This window comes from Gymnogyps californianus, chromosome 27 (assembly GCF_018139145.2).
Source record: "Gymnogyps californianus isolate 813 chromosome 27, ASM1813914v2, whole genome shotgun sequence".
Lineage (NCBI taxonomy): Eukaryota > Metazoa > Chordata > Aves > Accipitriformes > Cathartidae > Gymnogyps > Gymnogyps californianus.
In genome coordinates this window covers 5,811,284-5,835,007 of record NC_059497.1, presented here as the reverse complement: position 1 = coordinate 5,835,007, position 23,724 = coordinate 5,811,284, and the positions used below count along the sequence as shown (strand labels likewise).

At 57.4% G+C, this 23,724-nt stretch overlaps 1 protein-coding gene across 1 annotated transcript; it reads left to right on the top strand.

Annotated features, from left to right (window-relative positions):
- SLC6A17 (solute carrier family 6 member 17) lies at nt 1-22,210 on the top strand. Its single transcript, XM_050911473.1, has 12 exons — nt 1-109; nt 8,003-8,410; nt 11,982-12,139; nt 12,434-12,560; nt 13,269-13,450; nt 14,590-14,700; nt 15,706-15,947; nt 16,655-16,847; nt 17,223-17,415; nt 17,608-17,767; nt 18,319-18,481; nt 18,925-22,210. Exons 2-12 carry the CDS (start codon nt 8,125-8,127, stop codon nt 19,291-19,293), a joined length of 2,184 nt encoding a protein of 727 aa, XP_050767430.1. The 5' UTR covers nt 1-109; nt 8,003-8,124; the 3' UTR covers nt 19,294-22,210.
- The last annotated feature ends 1,514 nt before the right edge of the window (nt 22,211-23,724 follow it).

Here is a 23,724-nt window from a genome sequence, read left to right as displayed (position 1 = left end):
GGGAACCGGATCAATTTCTGCCGGGAATTTGCTCCGTCTCCTCCGGGACCGGCTCGGTTTCCCTCTCCCCGGGGAGCCGCCGGGCAACCGCCGCCGCCGCAGCGCCGAGGTAAGGCTGCTCCCTTCGCTCCCCCCGCCTCGGGGGTCCCGCTCCCGGGGGTCTCCCCGCCTCCCCCGGGTGCTGTCTGCTTTGGTTGCCCCCTCCCCACCGCTGCTGTCGGGGCCTTTTTGGGGGGGAAAGTGCTCAGGGCTAGGCTGGGGGGGGGGGAACGACACACACTTAAGTCTGGAGGTATCAGGCGTGGCCCTAAGGGTGGTGACATCCAGGGCTGGGGGGACATTTAGAGACAGTAAATGGCTTAAGCCACCCCGGAGAGGCTGGGGGTAGCCGCCGGGGGGGGTGGGGGTGGCACTGGCTGCCCGGCTCGGGTTGGTGGGGGGCTCGTCCCCTCTGAGCCGCTGCCTGAGGATGGGTAGAAATGCAGCTTCCAGGTTGACCTTGACAACAACATTGGGAGAGGAGGAAGCATTCAGCTCCAATGAATATTTCGTTCCTGGCCCCTGAAGCGTTGGGGGTTTATTTTCCCTTCTTTTATTTTGATGCTGCTCCCTGAATGCGGATGGCTGCTTTTGAGGCAGAAAAATGGGGCTTGGGGTCCTGGTTTCATGCAATTCTCAGTATTGGGTGTGGGGAGTCCTTATTCCCTTCTGTGCATTTATTGCATCGCTGGATGTGCCCAAAGGTGCATGTTTCGGGCTGGCATCTTGGCCAGGTGCAGATTTGCATCACTCCAGGGAACGTGAGGCTTAGACCAGCTGAGAAATCTGGTCCCAGCTCTTTTTAAAGGACCCAGAAGGTGAAATCCTTCTGCTTCTCAGATCATGCCTGGTGTCTGAGGCACCTGAGGTTTGAATCCATCAGGAGCTGATGCAACTATTTCTGGTCTTGGTAGGAAAAAACCCGAAATGCCACGGCAGCTGAGCTATTCTCGGCAGGGCGTAGAGTTTCTTGCGAATATCTCTCTAGAGGTGTCGGGACTAGGTCAAGGAACCTGGATGGTGGTTTGACTGCAGCTCAGCTGCTTGGAAGGGAAATAAAATGTGGGTCTGAGCTGTCCTCCGGGATAAATTGGAGACGGCTCCACTGAAGTCAATAGGAATAAAAGGGGTTGGTTTGAATCGGGAGTGACTCCACTGCTACTTCGGGCTTGCACAGAGCAGGGAATCTGGAGTTACACCAGAGCCGAGCCAGAGTCACGAGGATCAAATGTACCCTAGCTCAGATGCTGACCTACGCACATCCAGACGAAACCATTGCCTTGGGAGGAGAGGCTCTGATTTTACCCCATCCTGGCTTGCATTTGGACTTGTTTGTTTACAAACGTAGCAGCAGCTTCATGAATTACAATAGGAAAAAGCAGAGCTTGCAGAGGGATTTGGAAGCTGCCCATTTGCTGCCTTTTAGGAGAAACCTGGACTGGTTTCGGGTTCAGTCACTAACCTTCAGCCGGAGTGGGTGAGTTAAGAGGGATCACTGAGTTCTAACTGGAAAAAGATCATCCGGTGAATCAAACAGGGCCCTGAAGGAATCATACGATGGCTGGCTTTGATACGGTGTCACGCTATAGCAGCTGATGTATGTTTTCATGATACTAAATGAGAGATGAAAGGAGACCAAATTCGATGAATCAATGGGCTCATACACTTCGTGACAAACCCAAGTGCCAAGGCTTCCCCTCCTCCGGTGGTGTTGTGTCTGTCTCATGACCCATCAGCAAAAGTGCCCTTTCCGAAGGTTTCTTGGCACCTAGTGAAGAAAAGAATCGCTGTAATGTCACAACCTGCCACGGGGCGTAAAAATCCTGAGCTGGGGGCAGTGGGAAACGCACCCACCTCTGGGGTGGAGCGGGTGGCGGTGGCTTGGGGTAGCCCCACCTCTGCTTGCCTTTATAGGAGCTGGGGGTTATTTATAACATCTGGGCGCTTTTGCTGGCGAAAGCCGCTTAGGTAGGTGTAAGACAGAAGCGGAGGCAGCTCTGATTCATCAGCAAACGCGAACCGCTCCTGTGTCACGATGCTAAAGCGGGCCTGAGTGTTTGCACGGGAAGGACGCGGCGCAGAGCATCTCCAGCACCTCCGGCGGGGAAATGCCGGCTGCGTGCCACTGAGCCGCTCTCAACCCCACGCCGGGACTGGGAGCTTGGTTTCCAGTAAAGCTTCTTGTGGGTGCCCTTGCTCCTTGGGCACCCCTGCGCTCTCCCATCTGCTCACGCTGACCCTGTCCGAAGTTTGTGCCTCTCCGCACGTGGGTGTAAGGGAGGGAGCGCACCGGGACGCAGCTCGGCTGGTGGGACTGAGTCACCGCGTGTCATCTCCGCAGGGCAGTGAGAGCCTGGCGCTAATTAACAGGAATCTTTTGAGGAAGGGGAGACAGGGAGCAGCCCTAATGAGCCCAGATGGCAAAAACCTTCCCCACGGAGCCAGAGAGGATGAGCAGGGAGGAGCAAGCCCCAGCACTGAATAGGTTTAAGATGGAGGCATCTTGGACCGGCCTTGGCTCGTGGAAGGGAGGTTTGTGTGACAGAGGCTGCGGGAAGGTCCTCGGAGCAGGGCTGGGGGGATCAGAGCTGCAATGCTTCTGTGTTGGGCAAAAAACTCTTCTCAGGGCTTTGAAGCGGAGTTTGGATGCTGCAGGGAGGGTCCTGCCCTTGGTTTCTTGTGGCTTGTAAGAGTGGGATACCTCCCAAAGGACCCGCTCTGCGAGGGCGATCCCTCTCCCATCGCAGAGGCACCCCTGACCGCGGGGAGCAGCAGGTAGGGGCCTGGAGCCGGTTTTCTCATGATTTGGTCTCAAAGCCAGCATGTGCATCCAGGGCCCCTTGCCTTTGCTGCTTGGCTTTGCAGCATACAGAGGGACGACGGGAGGGATGCTTGTTCCTTCCCTCCACCTCTCCTTCCCGGGCTCTCTGGCTTCCTGGGTGACCTTGGATCCGTCCCTTCCCCTCCCTGCTTCAGTCTCCCCATCTGTACCAGCCTGGCCCTGGGTGCAAGGTTTCCCTGGCCCCGTGCGTGTCGGGGAGGATGGGGAGCTGCAAATCGATGCTCAGATCTCCCAGCCCGAACCCGAAAGTGGCCTTCCACCTCCTGAAATCCCTCCGTGCCTCTGGCCCCTTTGCTCTTTCCTCCCTTCCCTGCTCTGTGACCTTGATGGAGGTAGCTGGACCTTCCCGGGCCCGGTGAGCTGGCTGCTTCGCCAGAAGCATCTTTCCCCTCTCCTTTAGGAGCTGCAGGGGATTTGCCTGGAAGCTGAGCAGCGGGATTGCAGCTGAAGGAGGAGAGCTGGTGGGGTAGGGAGGGACCAGCAGAGAGTCCCCATGGTTTAAAGGTTAATTTTGAATTCACCCAATCTTAGCCTGTGTTTTTTCCTGCCTCAGTTTCCCCTTTAGGGACACAAACAGAGTGTAAGTGTAGAATTTGGACACGGGGTGGAGAAGTCTCCCGCTGTGCCCATCCTTCAGACCCAGAGCATGTTTGCTGCTGGTGGCTGCTCTCCTCGGAGGCTGCTGTAAATCCCCATCTCCTCCCCACCTGCCTCCGTGCTCCCAGGCCTAGCTGAAAGCTTTGCTGACACTTTTCCAGCCTGCTTTATTGCTCCCCAGCCGCCTTCCTGAGAAAGCAAGGTCGGGTCGAGGCAGGACACGCGGCTCGGAGCACCCTTCCTCCGCTGAACCATTCCTGATGCTGCTGGCAGGGCTGGGCTGGGGGACGCGGGGCCCTCGGCTCCCGGAGGACTTCTCTCAACCCAAATAGCAGCTTTTCCCCAGTGGGTGTTTCCGTCTCCAGCTGGGATCGATGGGAGCCTCCGGGCAGGGATTAAACCTCCCGGGTGTAGCAAAGCAGGAGCTTCTCCATCTCTGCCCCTTCCCTGGATGGGATGAATTCAGCTTGCACCGCGGCAAACCATTGCCATGTGCCTTCGACCCGCTGCAGCGGTGGCTCCTGAGCTGTCAGTGCAAAGGGTACGGTGGTCGAGGCCACCCTGGTGTCACCTGGACAGGGGGGACATGGACGAGGGACTGTCATTTTGTGCAAGCAGGAGCCCCGGGCTCAGCCAGTGAGTCTGGTGCGGGAGCAGGGCTCAGGGGATGGCGGTTGCTTCGCACGGGAGCTGAGGTCCTGCAAGGGGTTAAACATGAAAGCACCCACCGGAGACCGTGAAGGTGGGAATCCCATTCAAGGAGATACCTAGGGACACTGAGCAGTGGGAGACGCAGGAGGTAAGTTATCGCCGGGGACAACCCAGTGATGCTTTCCCCAATGTCTCCTCTCGTAATGCCCCACGGGATGTTGTTGGCTGCTCTCAAGTGATCGCTAGAGACACCGGTGCTGACCCCAGCACAAACTGGTCCTTCCCCTGGTCCTGCCATGGGGAAAGCCGTGGTCCCTCTCCAGGCACCTGCGTGGGTTGCATCAATGCTGGTTTTACCTGGGCAAGGCGGTTGGTGCGAAGGCTCCCCTGGTCTGGCAGTGCAAGTGAGGTTAGTACAAGCCATGGGCTTTGAAAGACCCTAATCTGTCTTCTAAAGAGAAAGAAAAAATGCACATTTAAGAAAATTAAGGTCATGAAGGCTAAGTAAACAAGCTGAATCTCCATCTGTCAGTGGCAAGGGTTTTCTGTCTCTCTCCAGCCCAGAAAGCTCCTGGTTGTCAGCTGATCTGCCTCGTCTTTCTCACAGGGTGGTTATTATTTTTGGCAGATGAATTTTTGATTAAATTCCCTTTTCAGTCAAACAAATGAGTGGAAATACCTCTCTCAGATGGATTTGGACTGTGCTTTCCAATTTGAGGGGTACGGACCTTGGGGCTGATGCAAAATGCTGAGGAAATTAATAGGAAAAGCCCGGCTGACCTCACTGTTTCCTGGATCGGGTCCCCGTGCCATGCGGGTCGGTGGCTTTGTGCTGGTCCTGGCTGGGCTCATCTCACAGTACCGGCAGGGATGTGGACGGCAAAGGTTGGGTACGCTCACGGCATCGCTGTTCGGAACGGTCCTGGATCTCCTCTGGGCAACACCACCATCACCAGGCTGGGGCTGAGCCGTTTGGGAGACAGCAGGACCTCCCCAAGCAAGCCATGGGGACACAGTGACAGAGCCATGTCAGGATCAAGATTTGGACCTCTGCCATGGTTTTCCCCTGCTCTAGTTCAATTTGAGCGCATCTCCCATGGGGAGGAAGACTTGTGCCTCTGCTCCTTCACCCTCATCTCATCCTCCAGTGTCATCTCATCCCAATGCCTAGAGAGCCCTTGCCCCAGCCCCAGGAGAGCAGCCAAGCACCCCTTTTGATCCCCAAATCCTTTGGGAATGTTGCTGTCTTGAGTGTCCTCCAAGGTGCTGAGAATCTCTGGGGCTTTGGAGGTGCTGGAAGAAACCTGCTCCTCAAGGACCGCTGTGTCCTGCTGCCTCTCAGCTCCTAAGGAGAACACTGGGGGGGACCTAAACTGAGGAGAGGGAGAGGGAGACATCCAGGGAGAGGTGCTGTGGGGTCCGTCCTGACCCCATCGCGCTGGCCTGGCTCAACACCACCTTCCTTGGAGCTGGGCACTTCCCAGGCTTTGCTCCAAGAGGTTGAGCTGTTCCAGGAGAGCAGTTTGGGTGCCCTCGCCACGGGGCACTGAGCTCTGGGGGTTCGGCCAGCAGATCCTAGGGCTTCTAGGCTCTATCTCTAATATAAAGAGAGACCGGAGCCCCCCGAGGCTGAGTCCTCCTGAAGGTCTGAGTCACCCTCGCTCAGAAGGAGCTTAAGTGGCTGCTGAGCAGACGGGGAGCAGCAAACAACTCGTGGGTGATGCAGCCAGGTCTGCACTAATCTATACAGAGCCTGATCCAAAATCGATGGAAATCCCAGTGATTTCCCTCCTGCTGGATAAGGCCCTTCCCTACCCTCTGTGCCTGTCCCCATCCCGGCTGAGGATGCTCCAGCCCCGGGCAGCCGCGTGCCGGTAATTGCCACGATCGAGCCATGAGCCGTTTACGTGAATGAGCCCTCGTTAGGAAATTAAACATTGCTGGGCCAGGCTTGAAAGAATAATTCAAACGGCTTCTCCGGAGGAGCCGGATCCAGGAAAGATGTGGAGCCGACAAGGTTGCCTAGCAACGGATGCAGCCGACAGCCGAAAATAGCTTTTCTAATAGGAACGGAGCCTGGCAAAGGGGGAACTTTCTTCAGGGGTGAAAAAACACCAAGGTGAGGGCGAGGGAAGGTGAGGTTTCCTGCTGCCGACGCTTTGCTTCCCTCCCGCGCCGGGTCGGGACCTCGGTGCGCTGGTTGGGGACAGGCTTTGCTGCCTGAGCTGAACCCGCGGCTGTCAAAAGGTTTGGGATTGTGAGCTGAATTGGGTCAAAAAGATGGATGTTTGTCCAAAGGAAAGAAGAGCTGGGGGGTCGCTCTGGAAAATCATGGGAGAGTTTTCCTTTGGCTCGCCAGAGGGGACAGCGGGAGGTCCATCCCGTATGGCCCATCCTGCATCATCCATCCCGGCAGAGGCTCATGCCGAGGCCTGGCTGCCCCAAGGACTGCGCTGATGGGTTATTTGTGCAATGTTACCTGTGAGCTGCCACCTGGGCCTTGTACGAGCTTTGAACTGAAGGAGAAAGCCCCCAGGGTGAGGGTGAGATGATGCTGCAGCCCGGCCGGGGTGGGACAGGTCCCTGAGCACGGCACCATTGCTCTTCCAGGGGCCAGTGACCCGCCTGGTGTCCCCCTGGAAAGAAGGGACAGAGGGGAGAGAAAAGAAGCGAGCGTGGCCCTTTGGGAGAGTCATTTTTCCAAGATGTGGGGTTTCTCTGTGGGGTTTCTGTGTTTTCTCCCCAGCTGGCGAAGCGCCGCGGTTGCAGCTGGGGTGGGAGCTGCCAGTCTGACCCCAGTTCTCCCAGTATGGAGAGGAGGGACGTGGTGCTTTCCCAGGCTGGAGAGCGCCAGCCCAGCAGAACGGATTTCCCTGATGTCCCCAAGCTTCTCGAGGCGAGGGCAAACGCTGCAGGGCTGAGCCGGGTTGTGGGCACCCCCTGAAACGCCTCCGTGCAGGATCGCTCCGCAGCCGGAGGAGTCCCCGGCGCAAATGCACGGCCGCCTGTTTGCAAACGCGACCCACCACGCACATCCGCTCGTCACCGTGCCGGCGGCGAGCCCACGCTCCCACCCACGCTCCTTCCGTGGGTCCAAAAATTACCCTGCCTGCGCCCGTCCTGGCCCTGTACCCATGGGATCTGGTGCCATCGGTTTGGGGAATGAGGTGGTGGGGGCGAACTGGTGTTAACTGGTGTAACTGCACAGATACTGTGGGACTGGAACGGCTCTCCCTGGCCAAGGCTGGCCCGCGATGAAGGCTGGGAGGTTGGAGGGGCCGGGATGATTGATGGCTTTGCCTCAGCCGCCGCTGTTTTGCAGCCGTTATCTGTTGTAAAGCTGCCTGGGAAGATTTAGCTGCAGGCTCCCAGGCTTTTAAGTCGCTCCTGATAATGTCCAGGGATGGAGAGACAGCCTGGGTGTTTGTCACTGTCCCCTGAGCGCTTTTGAACTATCGTGGGGCTGAGCCCGGGCTCTGCCGATGGGCCGGGAGGGGAGGGAGTGGGGCAGAGCCCCGGCCGGTGCTGGATGCGGTGTCAGCCCTCATGGGGGATCAGCTGCTGGCCCAGGGTTGTTAGTGGGGAAAAGAGGTGTCACGGCGATGTGACCGGCTCCGCCGCTTGTCACCGTCCCCAGGGAAATTCCCTCCTGTGGGTGGTAGGAGGCTCTTCTCCATGAATGCTGAACCAGGGGGTTGCTCCTTGTCCATCGTTCATGGAGAAGGGGGCCCTTAGCATCCCCCGGTCCAGAGGGAGGTCCCCAAGGCATGGGGTGATGGAGACCCTTCTCCCACTGGTGCTGCCAGTCCCACCAGGACACCCTGGGGCTAAGGCAAAACCAGCTCACCCTCTGTTGACCCCTTCCTCGCCCAGGTCCTGCTGATGAAGAGGAGGTGAGGCCCAAGCTGTAGCTCACACGGGTGCCGTTCCCTGCGGGACTTTCATCTTCTCCCCTCGCCCCATCCCGCCCGCCGGGGCCGCGTGGAGCCGTCCCAATGCCGAAGAACAGCAAGGTGACGCAGCGGGAGCACAGCAGCGAGCATGTCACCGAGTCGGTGGCCGACCTGCTGGCCCACGAAGAGCCCGTGGACTACAAACGCAGCGTCCTCAACGTGACGGGGGAGACCTGGGACAAGCAGAAGGATGGAGATGAGGAGTTGGATGCGGAGAACCGGCCGGCGTGGAACAGCAAGCTGCAGTACATCCTGGCGCAGATCGGCTACTCCGTGGGGCTGGGCAATGTCTGGCGCTTCCCCTACCTCTGCCAGAAGAACGGAGGAGGTGAGAGATGGGGCAGGGATGGGCTCAGCCCTTGGGGAAGGGGGTATGGCCCAATCCTGCCTCGCTACATGTCGGGGTGTGGATCCTGGGGCAGGACGGGGGTTATTTGGGCTCTGAAGTGGGTTATTTGGGCTCTGAAGGGGAAAGGGGCAGCCAGGAGCTGCTCACCACTGCGTGTTCATCAGTTCAGAGATGCAGGAACATCCAGGATGGCCTCTTCCTAAAGGATGTCCACCCGCCCACTCCAAAGTCAAGGCAAATCCCAGGCTGGGAGCCAGGATTTCTTGCTGCAGCCCCCAATTCCTGGTGGGGCAATTTGGAAACTACGGGGTGAAAAAAGAAGAGAGAGCCCTTCCATTTCCCTGGGTCCCAAAGCTGCGTTGTGGAGGCTCCAGCCCCTTCCCAAATCCTCCTTCCAGCCAGCCCGTCCTCCTATCCCACCCCATGCCCCCTCCTTGGGCTTCCAGGAGCAGCCCGGAGGGCCGGGTCTCTTCCAGCCGTGCTGAGACCTGACACCCTTCACGACACTGGTGAGAGGGCAGGTTGCTCATCATCAATCCAAACCCAGCCCTCGAGGCCTCTCCCCCGCAGCACTGACCTTGGCAGCGACGGGAAGCAGCCCCCGCCGAGCGGCACTGAACGAAGCCAGGATCAGCCCAGCTTTCCCCTCTCCCCCTCGCACTCGCCTTCTTCCCGGCGCTGCGGCGTTCGGCGTGCCCCCAGCCCCGGAGCTGGCAAGCCTGCAGCGCTCTCAATAATTAAAACATCTCTGGTGTCATCTTCACGATGAGTCATTCTCCCAAACGAAGACCTGTGCAGTCAGCACTTCCCACCTCGGGGCTGCTCGCACCCCCATCACCTTCCCTTCCCAGCTGGGATGGAGCACGCTGCAGCCGGCTCCTGCATCCCGGCATCTCCCGGCTGCTGGCACACTTAGCTCCCGGCCGTCCCAGTTTGGGTCCAGGCGAGGCTCGGTTTCGGTGCGGCACGGCTTTGCACGGTGCGTCCGCCGCGTTGCAAAGCTGATGGAGGCGGGGGGGTGGGGGGTGGTCTCAGCGCGGTCTTGGGTTGCAGGGAGCATCCGCAGGCGTTGCGGGGCTCGGACGCCTGCGTTAGCTGCGTTGCACGTGCCGGTGCGCGTGTGCATCGGATGCAGCGGGGAAGGTTGCACGCGTGGCCCGAAGGAGGTCGGAGGCAGAGCCTGGGGTAAATTCAGGGCTGGGATAGATCGATACGGCCCTGCTGGCTTCATTACACAGCTCTCTGCATCTGGCCTCTGACTTCCAAGCAGGTTTTCCCGATTAAATGAGATTGGGAACCAGCTCAGACCCAGAGGCTGGAGATCCAGAGTCCCGCTTCTCTGTAAGCACTTAACCCGGCTGTGCCTCAGTTTCCCCACTGGCACAGCAGTCAATAACTAGCTGTAATTAGTGCAACGAATGAAAATTTCTCAGCTTATGCTGAGGTCTCTGCTGTCCTGTATGTTTGTGAGGCTTTAGCCTCGGCCGTCTCAGGTGCTGGGTAACAGGAGGAGCGGCTTCTGTTCCCAGGCCGGGATTCATCCTGATGTATTCCCTAGCAAATCCAGGGCTGAATTTGCTGTCTGTGTGGGGGGGGCATTAAGCAAGTGTTTTTAGACAGAAAGCCAGATGGGGTGTGATGTGGGGCCGGGGAATTAAACCTACAGTAGCCCTGAGACCCGCTGCACCGGAGGAGACGGGCATGCTGGGTTTGAACCCGGTGGCTTGGCCGCATCCTGCGGTGGGACACAGGGGTGCTGAGCCAGGCAGGGACCAGGACAAGCAGCTGCTTTTAGGAGCTCCTTGCTGTTGCACAACATCTTCCTGCAGCAGGTCTCAAAAAAGGCTTTACAAGCTGCCCCAACCATTGCCCCTATTTTCCGGATGGGGAAACTGAGGCACGGAGCTGGGAATTGGCTTGAGCAGCAGATTGCTGAGCTTTCCTGCACTTTTTCTTTTGGCCATGTGGCATCATCTCCCCTGTCCCGTGGGGCAGACACTGATTTTCTGCCTTTTCTTCGCACCGCATTTAACCTCTTGGCCCCTGGCTGGGGTTCCCACCGGGCTGTGAGGCTGGTGCCAGACAGACGGATGCGGGAGCTGGGGAGCGATGGACAGACCACTTCTGGGTGCACTGAGCAGCCCCGGGATGTGGTGGCGGCTGCTGCTTTCTCTCCTGCTCCCCAAGCGGGCCTCTGCGGGGGAGAACGGCTGCATGCTGGTAGAAAGATGAGCTGGAGCCAAATTTCCAGGACTTGGTGTGCCGGGAGCCAGCACGGGCTGGCAGCGCTGCCCGCCGCGCTTCCACGCTGGTGCTGCCGAGCACGGCGATGCGCGGGCATGAGCTGGTGCCCATCTTTCCAGAGATCACAGGAAGAAAATCTCCAATATTGGGCAAATTTGCATCTGAATCTGTCCATCTATCTCATCTCCGTCCGTCCGCAGGTTGAGATGTGGATGCCCAGGAGGGCGTTGCAGAGGTGGGATGCTTGTGGTCCTTCCCTAGTTACACCGGGCTCCAGCTCTGCCCTGCTCTCTGCCTCTCCTTGCGTCTTCCTAATCACCCTGGGCCGCTTGCATCTTAATTTATCTCCCCACCCGCGTTTCTAACACATCAATCCCCAACCGGCTGCCAGGGCGCTCGGCAGTGGTAGAACCACTTTGCAGCGCTGCTGCTCGGAGCGGCATCAGCTGCCACAGGTCCTGCCCGGGGCCAGGGAGTGGTGGCTGTCACCGGGATGTGAATCCAGCCGGGAATTTGCCCAATGCAACTGGGCTCTGGTGTGTGCCTTTGGATCGCCTGCCGCCCTGCGGGAACGAGCCACATGCTCCGGAGCCCGTTCCTCAGCCCCTGGCAGGAGGTTGGAGTAATTCATCAGCCGGGCGCTGCAGCGTGAGTCATCGCATCCTTTACGGTCATTTGGTTATGCTTCGGGAACCGCTAATTTCTCTCCGGCCTCCTCAATTAGGCAAAGATTAACCAAGTTCTAATTTGAGCTGTTTCTACCCCTACCAGAGGACCTCGCTCCGTGCCGGGTGGCACGTGGCGCGGCGAACGCTGCTGCCGGGGATGTGGGGTGTCTGTGGGGGTTGCGTGTCGGTGCGGGGGGCTTGGCTGCGATCAGACACGCGTGTGCAGGCAGGACCTGGGTGAACAGGAGAGCTCCTGCCTGTGTGTGTGTGTGAGATGGCCGGGAACGTGTGCGTGTCCCCATGGGTTGGCTTATGGAGGTGTCTCCTTGCGCGTGGGGTGACGTGCCTCTATGGATGCAGTGTGTCTTTAGGTACGTTGGGGTCTCTCCCACATGTACCCACGCTGGCAGGGGATGTTGCACCCTTTCCTTCCACGCACGTGTGTTTGCTCCTCTCCACAGCTGCCTTCTCTGCTGCCCAAGCGCTGATCTGCATTCCCAGGTCCATTGCAAACGAACTGATGGACCAGGCAGAGCCTGTCCCAGCTCTGCCCTGCCTGTCCATCCCTGTCCGTCCATCCTTGGCTGCAAGAGAGCAGGCAGAGACGGGTCCGTGATGAGCTTTCTCTCTCCTGCCAGGCGCCTACCTGGTCCCGTACCTGGTCCTGCTCGTCATCATCGGGCTCCCCCTCTTCTTCCTGGAGCTGGCGGTGGGGCAGCGGATCCGCCGGGGCAGCATCGGCGTCTGGAATTACATCTGTCCTCGCCTGGGGGGCATCGGCTATGCCAGCTGCCTCGTGAGTGCACCCATGGGTCCCCTCAGTCCCCCACCTCGGGGTGCACGGGATGGCTTTGTAAGCTGCAAAGTGGGGGGTGGCCTGGAAGCAAACCTCGAGGGGCCCCGTGCGGAGGTTTGAGAGGTCAAGGGGAGTTTTTCCAGCTCCACCCGTGGGTCTAGGGCTGGGTGGGAATGGGCCCGTCCCCTGATCCCAGCATCCCTGCTCCCCCCAGGTCCCTGCCCAGTGGGAGGTGTGTTGGGGATGGTGTCACTGGCCTGTGATTTAATACCGTGTCCTCCTTCCTCCCCTCAGGTCTGTTTTTTTGTCGGTCTCTATTACAACGTCATCATTGGCTGGAGCATCTTTTACTTCTTTAAGTCCTTCCAGTACCCTCTTCCCTGGAGCGAGTGCCCCATCGTGAAAAACGGCTCGGTGGCCAGTAAGGGATGGCTGCTGGTGTGGGGAGAGGCTCGGCTGGGAGGGAGCAGTTCCCAGGGAAAGGGGGCTTTGGGACACTGGGGACCCCCAACATCTGTAGCTATCACAGGTTGGGGACACCGGAGGTTGAGGTGTCTCCTGGGGCACTGGGTCCTCTCTGATCCAGCTGCCTTGATCATATGGAGATGTTTCCCTTGGGTTGGACAAGTCTCTCCCACGCTCTCCCCTCAGGATCTGTCCCCACTGATGGGATTTGATGCCAGTTTGGGGATCCAGAGCTTGGGTCTCCAGGCTGCCTCGGTGCTCGGGGCCGGGATCTGACCCAGGACCATGGAGGGAGGCAGCGAGAGCCAGGCAGGGCTCACCTGGCTGCTCCATCAGTGCCCGACTGAGACGCTGATGGAGCTAATGGTGTTTAATAGCATATGAGCACCTCCTTGGGATGCTCTGGGAGGTTTTATGGCAAATGCAAATCTCTCTCCCTGTATTTAACATCTTATTTTCACCTGACAATGGCTTTATGTCCTGCCTCTTCTTTTTCCTGCTAAAAATGAGCCCCATTAATTCCTGTCCCTTAGTTTCCAGGGGTGCCTGCCTTCCCTGGCCAGCTCCGGCAGGTCTTTGACATTAATTGACGTTCATCCCCTAAGAGATGGTGGGTGACTCTCCCCCAGCCCCTTCACGATCTCCTGCCTCTGCTCGGTTGCAGTTGTGGAGACCGAATGCGAGAGGAGCTCGGCCACCACCTACTTCTGGTACCGCGAGACCCTGGACATCTCCAACTCCATCTCGGAGAGCGGGGGGCTCAACTGGAAGATGACCCTGTGTCTGCTGGTGGCCTGGAGCCTTGTTGGCTTGGCTATGATCAAAGGCATCCAGTCCTCGGGGAAGGTGGGTATCAGTGGCCACCAGAGCCTGGCTGGGGTCTGTCCTCGAGGCAGAAACCTCCTGCCTGGACCACGCTCTCCTGCCCTGATCTGGGGTGGCTGGAGAATGCTGTGTCCCATGGGATGCTCACACCCACTCCAGAGCTGGGGCCATCTTGAGGGCGACCCAGAATAAGATCAAAAGAGGGTGGAGGGAAGAGGTTTAGTTCAACTGACACCTGCAGCCATGGCCCAGAGCTCAGCCACATGAGGCTAGCCAAATTGCCTGCCCAGCCCCTGCATTCGGGGGCCGTCAGCTTGTCCGATCCCCTGATGCACGCCGTCTCGATGGATGCTCGTAGGATGTATGGGTGAGAGCTGAACCCTCCTTTGCAGGGGGAGCGCTGGGGCTCTGCGCAGGAGAAGCAGGGCAGGGAGGAGCAGAAAGCTTTGGGAGAGGGATGCCGTTAGCTTGCAGAGGCCGTTGACGTTTCAAGCAAGGCTGTGTAAGCAGTGGGGTTGGACGCAGAAGGGTATGGTCTCCTGGGACACTTGAACATCCCTGTCTCCAGATGTGCTCTGCAAAACATCTGGTGCGTTAGCAGGTAGCAGAGGGCAATGAGACTCCTGCCCCACGAGCCCGAGAGCAGGGAGGTGGGAGTGAGCTGCAGAAGCAGGACCGTGGCAGCAGGTCTCCCCTGCCCAGGGTGAAGTCCCATCTACATCTGCTCACTGGGGCACTGGAAATGTGGCCAATGCCAGGAACCAGCTGGGGCTGCCTGCAGCCCTGGGCAGATGCTGGGGGAAGGGGATGGGGGGGTGCAGAGCTGTCCTTCCCTTGGGCTCCCCGGGCATCAGCAGTTTGCATTTCAGGGATTTTCTGAGCCAACACCAGCATCTTCACATTCAGCAGCCCCAACAGATTTTCTCTCTTAAGTGTGTCCAAGCACTTTGCGAAATCACCTGAGCTTCAACACTTGTAACATCCTGCACCAAGGAGTCCCACAGCTTAACCCCGCACTGCCTGAGGAGCAGACCTCATTTTGGGGAGGGTAACCCTCCCTTCTCACCCCTTTTGAGCTCTCCTTGGGTCGGATGGGGAGGTGGCTGAGCTCAGCGGGCAGTAAATGCGATCGTGCCCGCGTTGCATCCCTCTTGCCCTAGGTGATGTACTTCAGCTCGCTCTTCCCCTACGTGGTCCTGGTTTGCTTCTTGGTGCGGGGACTTCTGCTGCGCGGGGCGGTGGATGGGATCATGCACATGTTCACACCCAAGGTGAGAGCCTCCAAGCCCAGCAGACACTAAGCAGGTTCTCCTCCAGGCTGGTCACACCCTGTTTTCCCTTATGCTCCCCACCCCAAAAACCAGAGTACCAACCCCAAACTACCTCGGAGATCCTGATGTATCATCAGGATGTGCCCGCAGCACCCTAAATACAGGGTACGGGACAGCCGAGAGCCTCGCAAACTCACCACCCTGGAGCTGCTTGGAGCCTTAGCATCACTCCCGTCACCTTTAGGTGCCCAGATGCCAGGGTGGGGGTGTGGGGGTGCCCGAGGTGATATATTTAAAGACTTCATGGGAAGATGCTGGCTGGTAGCAAAACCTCTGCTGGTGGTATGCATCCATTAATTAACCAGCTAATTAATTAAGCAGAGCTGTAGATGAATCAGCTCAGCCGGCGAGGCTGTTAGAAGATATTAATTACGATCTCTTGATGAATGATGCTCGGAGGCCTCCAGCCTGCAGCTCTGGCTCGCAGGAGAGGGGGATGCGGCTGGGGGGAAGGGGAGGTTAAACAAACCTGCCAGCCAAGACGTGTGATTTCAAGTGCTCCAGGTGCTCTGGAGGCAGGAGATGGCTGGGGGAGGATGGAGACCCATGGCTGGGCGGCACATGGCTCCCTTGGGTGGGTAGATGGGGGTGCCAGCTCCCCAGGGCATCTGCGTGGTCCACTGGGAAGCTGTAGGGCTTTGCATTGGGAGATCAGGCACCCAACTTGCGCTCTGGGGCAGATGGAGCACCCAGAGATGTGACCAGGCCAAACCTTCACCTGCCCTCCTCCATGCCTCAGTTTCCCCCTCTGTGGGAAAGAGAAAAAGGACCTATGAGTGCTTGGTAATGCAAGACCTGAGCCGGGTAGATCAAAGCATGCCCATGGCTGCTCCAAAACCAGCCCAGGTTGTAGGCACAGTAGCCTTTTAATTTATCTCTGGCTCCACTGGGATGAGTTGTGGGGCCAGCAAACCACCTAACTTCATCTTGTGTCTCCCCTCCAAGCTGGACAAGATGCTGGACCCCCAGGTGTGGCGGGAGGCAGCTACGCAGGTTTTCTTCGCCTTGGGCCTGGGCTTCGGGGGGGTCATCGCCTTCTCCAGCTACAACAAGCAGGACAACAACTGCCACTTTGATGCCACGCTCGTCTCCTTCATCAACTTCTTCACGTCCGTCCTGGCCACCCTGGTTGTCTTTGCTGTGCTGGGCTTCAAGGCCAACATCATGAATGAGAAATGTGTGGTGGAGTAAGCGGATTTGCTTTTTCTCTGTTTGGGGTGGGCAGGTCTTTGCTGCTGCTGGTTGTGGTGGGTCTGGAGGCAATAGAGTAAGTGCTCTGGAGCTGGGCGATACTGTGTTTTGTTGGACCCAAGTTCCTGATGGTCAAGACCTGGATCTCTGGAGATGTGCCACTGTAGCTGAGGCAGTTGGGTATTCAGCTCCTCCAACCTAAAATCCAGCCCTAAGATGAGCTCTTAGTCTGCAAATTGAGGGTGAATCCAACACGTCTAGTCACATCACCTGGGTTTCCCCTAGTTTCCCCTCATCGCAGGGTCCACTTGTCTGCAAGGTTAAGGGAGCTGCTGTGCTGTACCCCAGAAGCAGCTGGAGGAAGGTGAATTTGTGCACCTAGTGTTATCTTTAGACAGTGAGCTGCATCCATAAAAATCCTGGCCATGCAGCGTGGAGTCCCAGAGCAGGACATAAGCGTGAGAAGGAGGTGCAGAGAGCCCATTCCCTGGTGGGCCCCCATCTGCGTCCTCTGTCACGTGGCCTAATGCAATGTTTACTTACACCCTGGGAAATTGCAAAGAGGTCCTCTGGCTGGGACCTGGGTAACGTGACCCAGGGAGGTTCATCCTGCCTGGTGCAAAGGGCTTCCATGGTCAGGCCCCATCCTCCACCCTGGGAGGAAGGGGACATCTCTGGGTGACCAAGCTCTGTTCTCCCTTAGGAACGCTGAGAAGATCTTGGGCTACCTGAACACCAACGTGCTGAGCCATGACCTCATCCCACCCCACGTGAACTTCTCCCACCTCACCGCCAAGGACTACAATGAGATGTACAGGGTGATCATGACAGTGAAAGAGGGGCACTTCAAAGAACTGGGCTTGGATGCTTGCCTGTTGGAGGACGAACTCAACAAGGTACCTGGTGGCACTCCTACTAGGACCAGGAGGTCACCTATCCCATTGCCAATCCCTGGTAGGAGCTGCTCTACTTGTGTCACTCCTGGCACATGGATCTGGAAAAACTATTTTTAGAGACCCTCCGGGGATGGGGATTCCCTGTCCCTGAGGTGTTCCCCAGCACACAGTGGTCCTTCCTGGGGTGGGGGAAAGGTCTCACCATAGCAAGTCTAGCAGGGTCATCACTGCTTCCAGGCTGGGGTGCCGGACTGGATTTTTCTTTACTTGAAGAGTGGTTCAGTGAGAGAGACCTGAGGCATGCAGGGGCTTGCAGGCTGTGTCCCTGACATGTTTCTTCTCATTTTTTGGTCCTCTCTCTCCCCCCCCGAACAGTCGGTGCAAGGAACTGGCCTGGCCTTCATTGCCTTCACAGAAGCCATGACCCACTTCCCAGCCTCGCCGTTTTGGTCCGTCATGTTCTTCCTGATGCTGATAAACCTGGGGTTGGGGAGCATGATCGGGACCATGTCAGGCATCACTACACCCATCATCGACACCTTCAAGGTGCGGAAGGAAGTGTTCACAGGTGAGGTCTTTTCTCCTGCAGCCTCTTGGGGAAGGGGTGGAGGGTCCCCATTGCCCTTGGGGGGTCACTCCAGAAGAGTGGGGACATAGGGGACGTGTACTGGGCCCTGCTAATGCAGGGAATGGACCTTGTGGTGGAAGCCTTGGTTCCCCTTGGGGTGCTTTGCTGACCGTGCCCCTTTGCTCCCCACAGTTGGTTGCTGCATCTTCGCCTTCGTGGTGGGACTGATCTTTGTGCAGCGCTCTGGGAATTACTTTGTCACCATGTTTGACGATTATTCAGCCACCCTGCCACTCACGGTCGTGGTCATCCTGGAGAACATCGCTGTGGCCTGGATTTACGGCACCAAGAAGTAAGGCGTTTGTACAACAAAAAGAATAACTGCGCTGTAACTCCTGGCTAAAAAACCCCCTCCTTCCAGCTCTTGTCCATATGACTTTTTCCCCAGGAGGCCAGCTCTGATGGAGCAAATGCCCCAGGGGCAGCTACCTTATAGAGGCAGGAACTCCGTTCACCTTGATCCTCTTGTCCTGCCCTAGGTGTAACCCAGCCCCAAGAGCAGGTCCTTCTAGTGGGTACCTACTGTTGGTTGTGGTGCTCTGTCTCTTGCCATTACCTTTCTGTCTGAGGTTTCCAGGTCCTTCTGGAAGGGGACCTTCTTCCCCCCAGTGCCTGTCCTCGTTCATAAGTTGGCCAGAGCAAAGGAGGCTCTGGCTAATGCTCAAATGGCCTTCTCCTTAGGATGTTCCCAACCAGTCCTACAGGTTTGAGGGACACTGAGATGCTTGCCTGAATCAGCTGGGTTCTTCTTCAGGCTCTACCTTGAGCATAATTTACAACGGGGGCTCCTGGGAGGGAGTTTCTCACTTGCAGGTGGGGAACGGCATCTCTTCTTCTCGGCAGGTTCATGCAGGAGCTGACGGAAATGCTGGGTTTCCGGCCCTATCAGTTCTACTACTACACCTGGAAGTACGTCTCTCCCATCTGCATGGCTGTGCTCATGACCGCTAGCATCATCCAGCTGGGAGTCAGCCCCCCGGGCTACAGTGCATGGATCAGAGAGGAGGTGAGCACAGCTCCCTTCCCTGCAGCCACCTCCACCCCAGGTCCAGGCTGAGCAGGGGGCAGCTGAGAGCTGCAGACCACCCTGCTCTTCACAGCTCTGCTCGTTTCTCCTCCCCTCTCCTGCTGGGAGACGTCCTGCCTGTGGCCGCTCATCCTCTGCAGGCAATTAGGTTTGTCCACACTGCCCAGAAGTCTCCAGGCAGCTCTGACCATGGGCTGAAGTTTGAGCTTGGATTTTGGTTTGCTTCCACAGCTACACGCTGTGTGCAGGACCGTGTCCTTTTCCTTGATTTGAACCCACCTGCTGATAGCTTCATGTGGTGCTCCTGAGGATGAAGTCTGGCAGGAGGCAGCAGGAATTGCCTGCCACTTAGGAGATGTTGTACCTGGTGTGCCTCACCTTTGCTGTAACAGCCCCTTGACACTAATATCTGTCTCTTCCAGGCTGCAGAAAAGTTCCTTTTCTACCCAACCTGGGCCATGGCTATCCTCATCTCTCTGATCATCCTGGCAACCCTCCCTCTGCCTCTGGTCTTCATCCTCCGGCAGTTCCACCTCGTGTCAGACGGCTCCAACACCCTCTCTGTCACCTATAAGAAGGGCCGGATGATGAAGGACATCTCCAATTTGGAAGACAACGATGAGACCCGCTTCATCCTGAGCAAAGTGCCCAGCGAGACCCCGTCCCCCATGCCCACGCACCGTTCCTACCTGGGTCCCGGGAGCAACTCCCCCATGGAAATGAGCAGTGCCCCCAACGGACGATACGGGAGTGGGTACCTACTGGCCAGCACCCCTGAATCCGAACTGTAATGGTTGCCTGCCGACCACCCCCACCGGGAGAGGAGGTCACTGGGGAGTGGATCCTGGCTGTCCAGGCAACAGGAAAATTAATTAATAAGGAAGATGAAGAAGAAACCCCTCTTAAAATCGTAACCAAAAGCAGCCATTTCTAAGATGACATCGGGAAGAAGGGATTGCGGGAGGGGCAGGACTCCTCCGACAACCCTCGGCTGAAAGGCAGGATCCCCCGGGGCTTGCCCTCGGGGAAGGGAGGAGGAACAAGAGGCGCTGCAATATCTTTCCAAGAGTTGTTCTCACGCAGCTCAAATCTGAAGCAAAGAATCTCTCTTTTCTAAGCAGCTGATGGTTGGAAAAAGGACCTGGCGTCAGGTGGAAAGTCAGCCACGCTTCCGCCTGTAACCCAGCGCTCTTCCCTCCCAATCTGTTGTCCTTTAGCCGGGAGGAGTCATGGCCTTATTCCAACGAGCACAATTAACCATCAGTGTTCATAGCACAAAAAGGTGCTGTTGTTGTCACCATCGTTGTTTGTTGTATCTCCTGTAGGTTTTTATAGCTGTGGACACACCCAAATAACCCCCAAATTTTGACCAGGGTTGGCAGGGAGCAGCCTGGGGCTGGCTGAGACGTTGCAATGCGTGAGGCAGTGGATGGTGGATCCTTGGTATCTGGTTTTGTTACCACCAGCATGGGGACAGCGTCTGTGGGCTGTTCTGAGAAGTGGACATGTCATGTCCACGGGGTGAAGCGGTCAGCATGCTCCGTGGTTAGGCAGTTATCGTGCTGAGTGGCAGAAGGACCTCTGAAGTGAGGGTGATTTGGATGTGTGAGCGTGTGTGGGGTCTGGATAGGGTTACCGTGATGGGGGTCAGGAGTGCTCTCCTGGAATTACTCCTGACATGTGGGATGCTCTGCTGAACCAAAATCCCTGGCATGGTGATCGTCTCCTCTTGCCACTCTCTTTAGATGTCCCAGAGGGACAAGCAGAGAAGCTGTGGGGCATCCAGTCCTACCACAGTCCTGGTTTAGCTCTCAGGAAACCACCCTGTGACTTACCTCCCTTGCACCCACCAGCTGAGGTGAGCTGGGCAGTGATTATCTCTGGACGTGCGTCCTCATTTCTCATAGCTTCGAGCCAGGGGGTCTGCATTGCCTCCCGTTGGACCTCCACGGGGGCTCACCAGCCTTCGGATGGGGGTAACCAGCTCTTGGGGACAGCAGGCATCTGCTGAGCAGCAGTTATTGGGAGTCAGTGCCAGGTCCCAGTGTCCCTGCTAGCTCTTGATCCAGGCTGGTCAGCCCTTGTTAGAGCCCAGGGGCCTCTATCGTGCCCATCCACGTTATCTGGGGACCGGATTGATGTGACCTTATGTTGTTTCTCCCCAGGCTGTCTAGGAAAGGTTGGGCTCTCCTAGCTCCGAGTGTCTCCCACTGGGACTGAGGGTTGTTTCCCTGAATCCTACATGGAGCTGAGCATTTCTGTTAAGGGTACCAGTATTACGTGGCATCTTCCTCCCTTCCCCACGGGGACAGGGGAACAGCAGCCTGCTTGCACCCTCTTCTCCCTCTCAGCACGTAGCTATGGCCTCCAAAAGCCGAGGGAGCTCCTCATCCTTGGTTCTGCTGGACTTAGATCATGCATGACGGTATTTCAAGCCAGTCTGGAGGCCAAGTTTGTGGGTGCTTGCCCACGAGCCCTTCTCTCCTCCGCTTTCCTGTCAATGGGTTTTCTTCCACTTCAATTCTCCTTTCAGCTGGGAGGTGAAGGCAGAAAGTACCTGGTCCGTTTGCCACATCCTTGACTTCTCTTAGCATCCCTGGGGCCAGGAGGTCCCCGCAATGACATTTCTCTTGTGGGTCGTGATCCTTTATTTATAATCCTTCTCCATGGGCTTGGACTGGTGACCTGGAGACTCTTCCTGGACAATTAGCTCAGGCCTTTCCTTAACCATTTTTCCAGGGGGAAAATGGAGGCATGGACTGAACCAAAGCAGCTCAATCTTTGATGGCTCTGAGAAGCACCAGCCCTGTGTGGTCAGGATCAGCCACGCTCTTGTCTCTCCTTCAGCGGTCCCCGCTTCGCCATCCCCTCCGCTGTCGTTCTCCTTCCCCTGCCCGTGCAGCGGGACATAGAAATATCCCCACGGCATCGTCTCTGAATGGGAGAAGCACAAAACCCGTGGCATTTCCCCATCATTAGGCAAGGTGTTCCCTCCCACCTCTTATTTCTGCCTCCGTCCCCAGTTTCCTCCACCCGACCAGCAAAACAGAAGATGAGCCAAATCGTTGCCCAACGTCACCTTCCCGATGCCCCTGAGCGCGGGGGCCGGATTCCCACCATAGCTCCCATGGAGTTAACGGAGCAGGACACCTCCCGTAGCCGAAGTGCTTAGTCCCATCTGCTCCCGTGGCGTGATGCTCCTCAAACCCTGGGGGGAAGGATCCGGCCCTCCGTCTCTCCCATCCCCATTCCCAAACCAGCCAGGGAGGCGTTCGCTTTCCTCCCCTCTTCTTGCAGCGTCAATAAGAGGCAAAGTCAATAAGAAGGTAACAAAAAAGCTATATTATATATATATAAAAAATATATGCAGAGAGAGGAGATGGAATAATAACCTAGAGATTCTCTATTTCTATTGTATATTTATTCTGTAAATGTCACTGTAAATGCTGTTAAATGACAAGACGTATTCCAAAGTGGCCCGTGACCTATTTTCATTCCCAGTGCTGTACAGATCAATTCTCATTGTATATCGGGACATATTTTTACCTTTTTATTTCTCGTGCGTGGTGGGTGGCCGTCCCCCGCCCCAGCCCCAGGGGGTCCAGCTGCCCTGGGGCTCCAGCAGAGAGGAGGAGGAAGAGGAGGAGGGACGACACCTTTATTTTTATCCGTGGAAATACTGTATTTCTTCGTGGCCATTGCTCGGTGTTAGACACAGGGTGTTTGGGGGGGGGGTGTGTGTGTTAAATTTTAAGTGATCCATGTCGTCGCCGTGTGAGCGTGCGCGTGTTCGTCCGTAGATGCCGTGCGTGGGGGTGTGCGCGTGTATGTGTGCGCGGATGTGTGTTGTTTAGGATTCACTTCTCGCTGTACTCGGTCACTTTTGGAGCCTGCGTTGGGGGTTTCTCCTGCTCGCTGGGGCAGGCTCTCCCTCCACACACCTTCTCGGGGTCCCGGGCTGCGGATCGGGCCGACCCCCAGTGGCTTTTAGCCCTAGAAATCACTTTTTTTCCTCTTTTTCTCCATGGAGGCACAGGGAATAGCTGCTAGTTGTGAGCACAGGCACTTTTCAGTTTTCCTCCGGGTGGTGGGAGAAGGAGGGGGGAACCGCTGCCGATATTCCTGTCCCCCCACGTCAGCTCCCGCTCGGTTCCCAGCCCGGATCCTGCTGCTCGGAGCAGGACGGTGTCCCTGGCTGGGGGACAAGGAGGTGCTGGGTAGATCAGGAGGGGTCAAAACCCTGATCCCCTCTCTGGGGACAGAGCTGGGGAGGGGTTAAGTGGGTCTGGAGAGGGGATGGCTGGTGTTGAGGGCAGAAAGGAGCTTTGCAGGAGGCTGCCCACCCCGTCACGGCAGTGCTGTGGGTCTGAGGGTGCATGCAGCCCCCGTAGGGCTGGAGCTGGGATGCTCCGTCCCCGAGCGTCGGGCTCTGCTGCCGGTGCTGTGGGTGGGGGCTGGATCTGCCCTTGATCCTGGTGCAAAGCAGAGGGGATGGCTGGAGCCGGCTGTACTCTGCTGATTTGCACCATCCCCGGGTGTCCCTCGGGCCCCTTCCCCTCAATACCTCCAAACCAGCCCCTACTTCACCTCCTGGGCCCCCCCAGACCCCGGCAGGTCACGTTAAACCCCAGCACCTCCCTGGAGCAACTCCCACTGCCTTCCTTTTGTCCCCCATCCTTCCCTGAGCCTGGGTCTCGCTGGCAGGAGCAGGGAGCAGAGCTGGGTGGCCTTGGTGGCCGGGGGGGACACGGCACAGCCCGGGCAGAGCCATGGCAGCATACAGAATGCGGCTGCTTCCCCTGCGGGCAAGCACAATGCTGGCGAAACCCTCCTGTACAGGTAAAAGCACAGATCTCGTAGTAACTCGTCCCATGTATCCTCGTAGCCGGTGTATTTACCACGCGTGCCGTGCCGGCCGGACTCCTTGGCAGCCGAGAGAAACCCTGTAACAGCTGTAATGGAGTCCGATTAAAAGTCTCTTCTTACCAAATCTCTTCTCATCAAGTCTCTTCTCTGCCTCTGTTTCCTTTCTTGGGGTGGGCTTTGGGGTCTCTCTGAGGTTTGGGGTTGCAGAGGGCTAAAGCAATGGGCATCGGGGCTGTCGGCACCCGTGGGTATCGATGTCTCTGTCCTTCCCTGTCCTGCCCCGTCGCCACTATCGTCCTTCTGTCTCCCCTCATCCTCTTATTCCCTTCCTCCATCCAGCATCAGCCCCTGCAAGG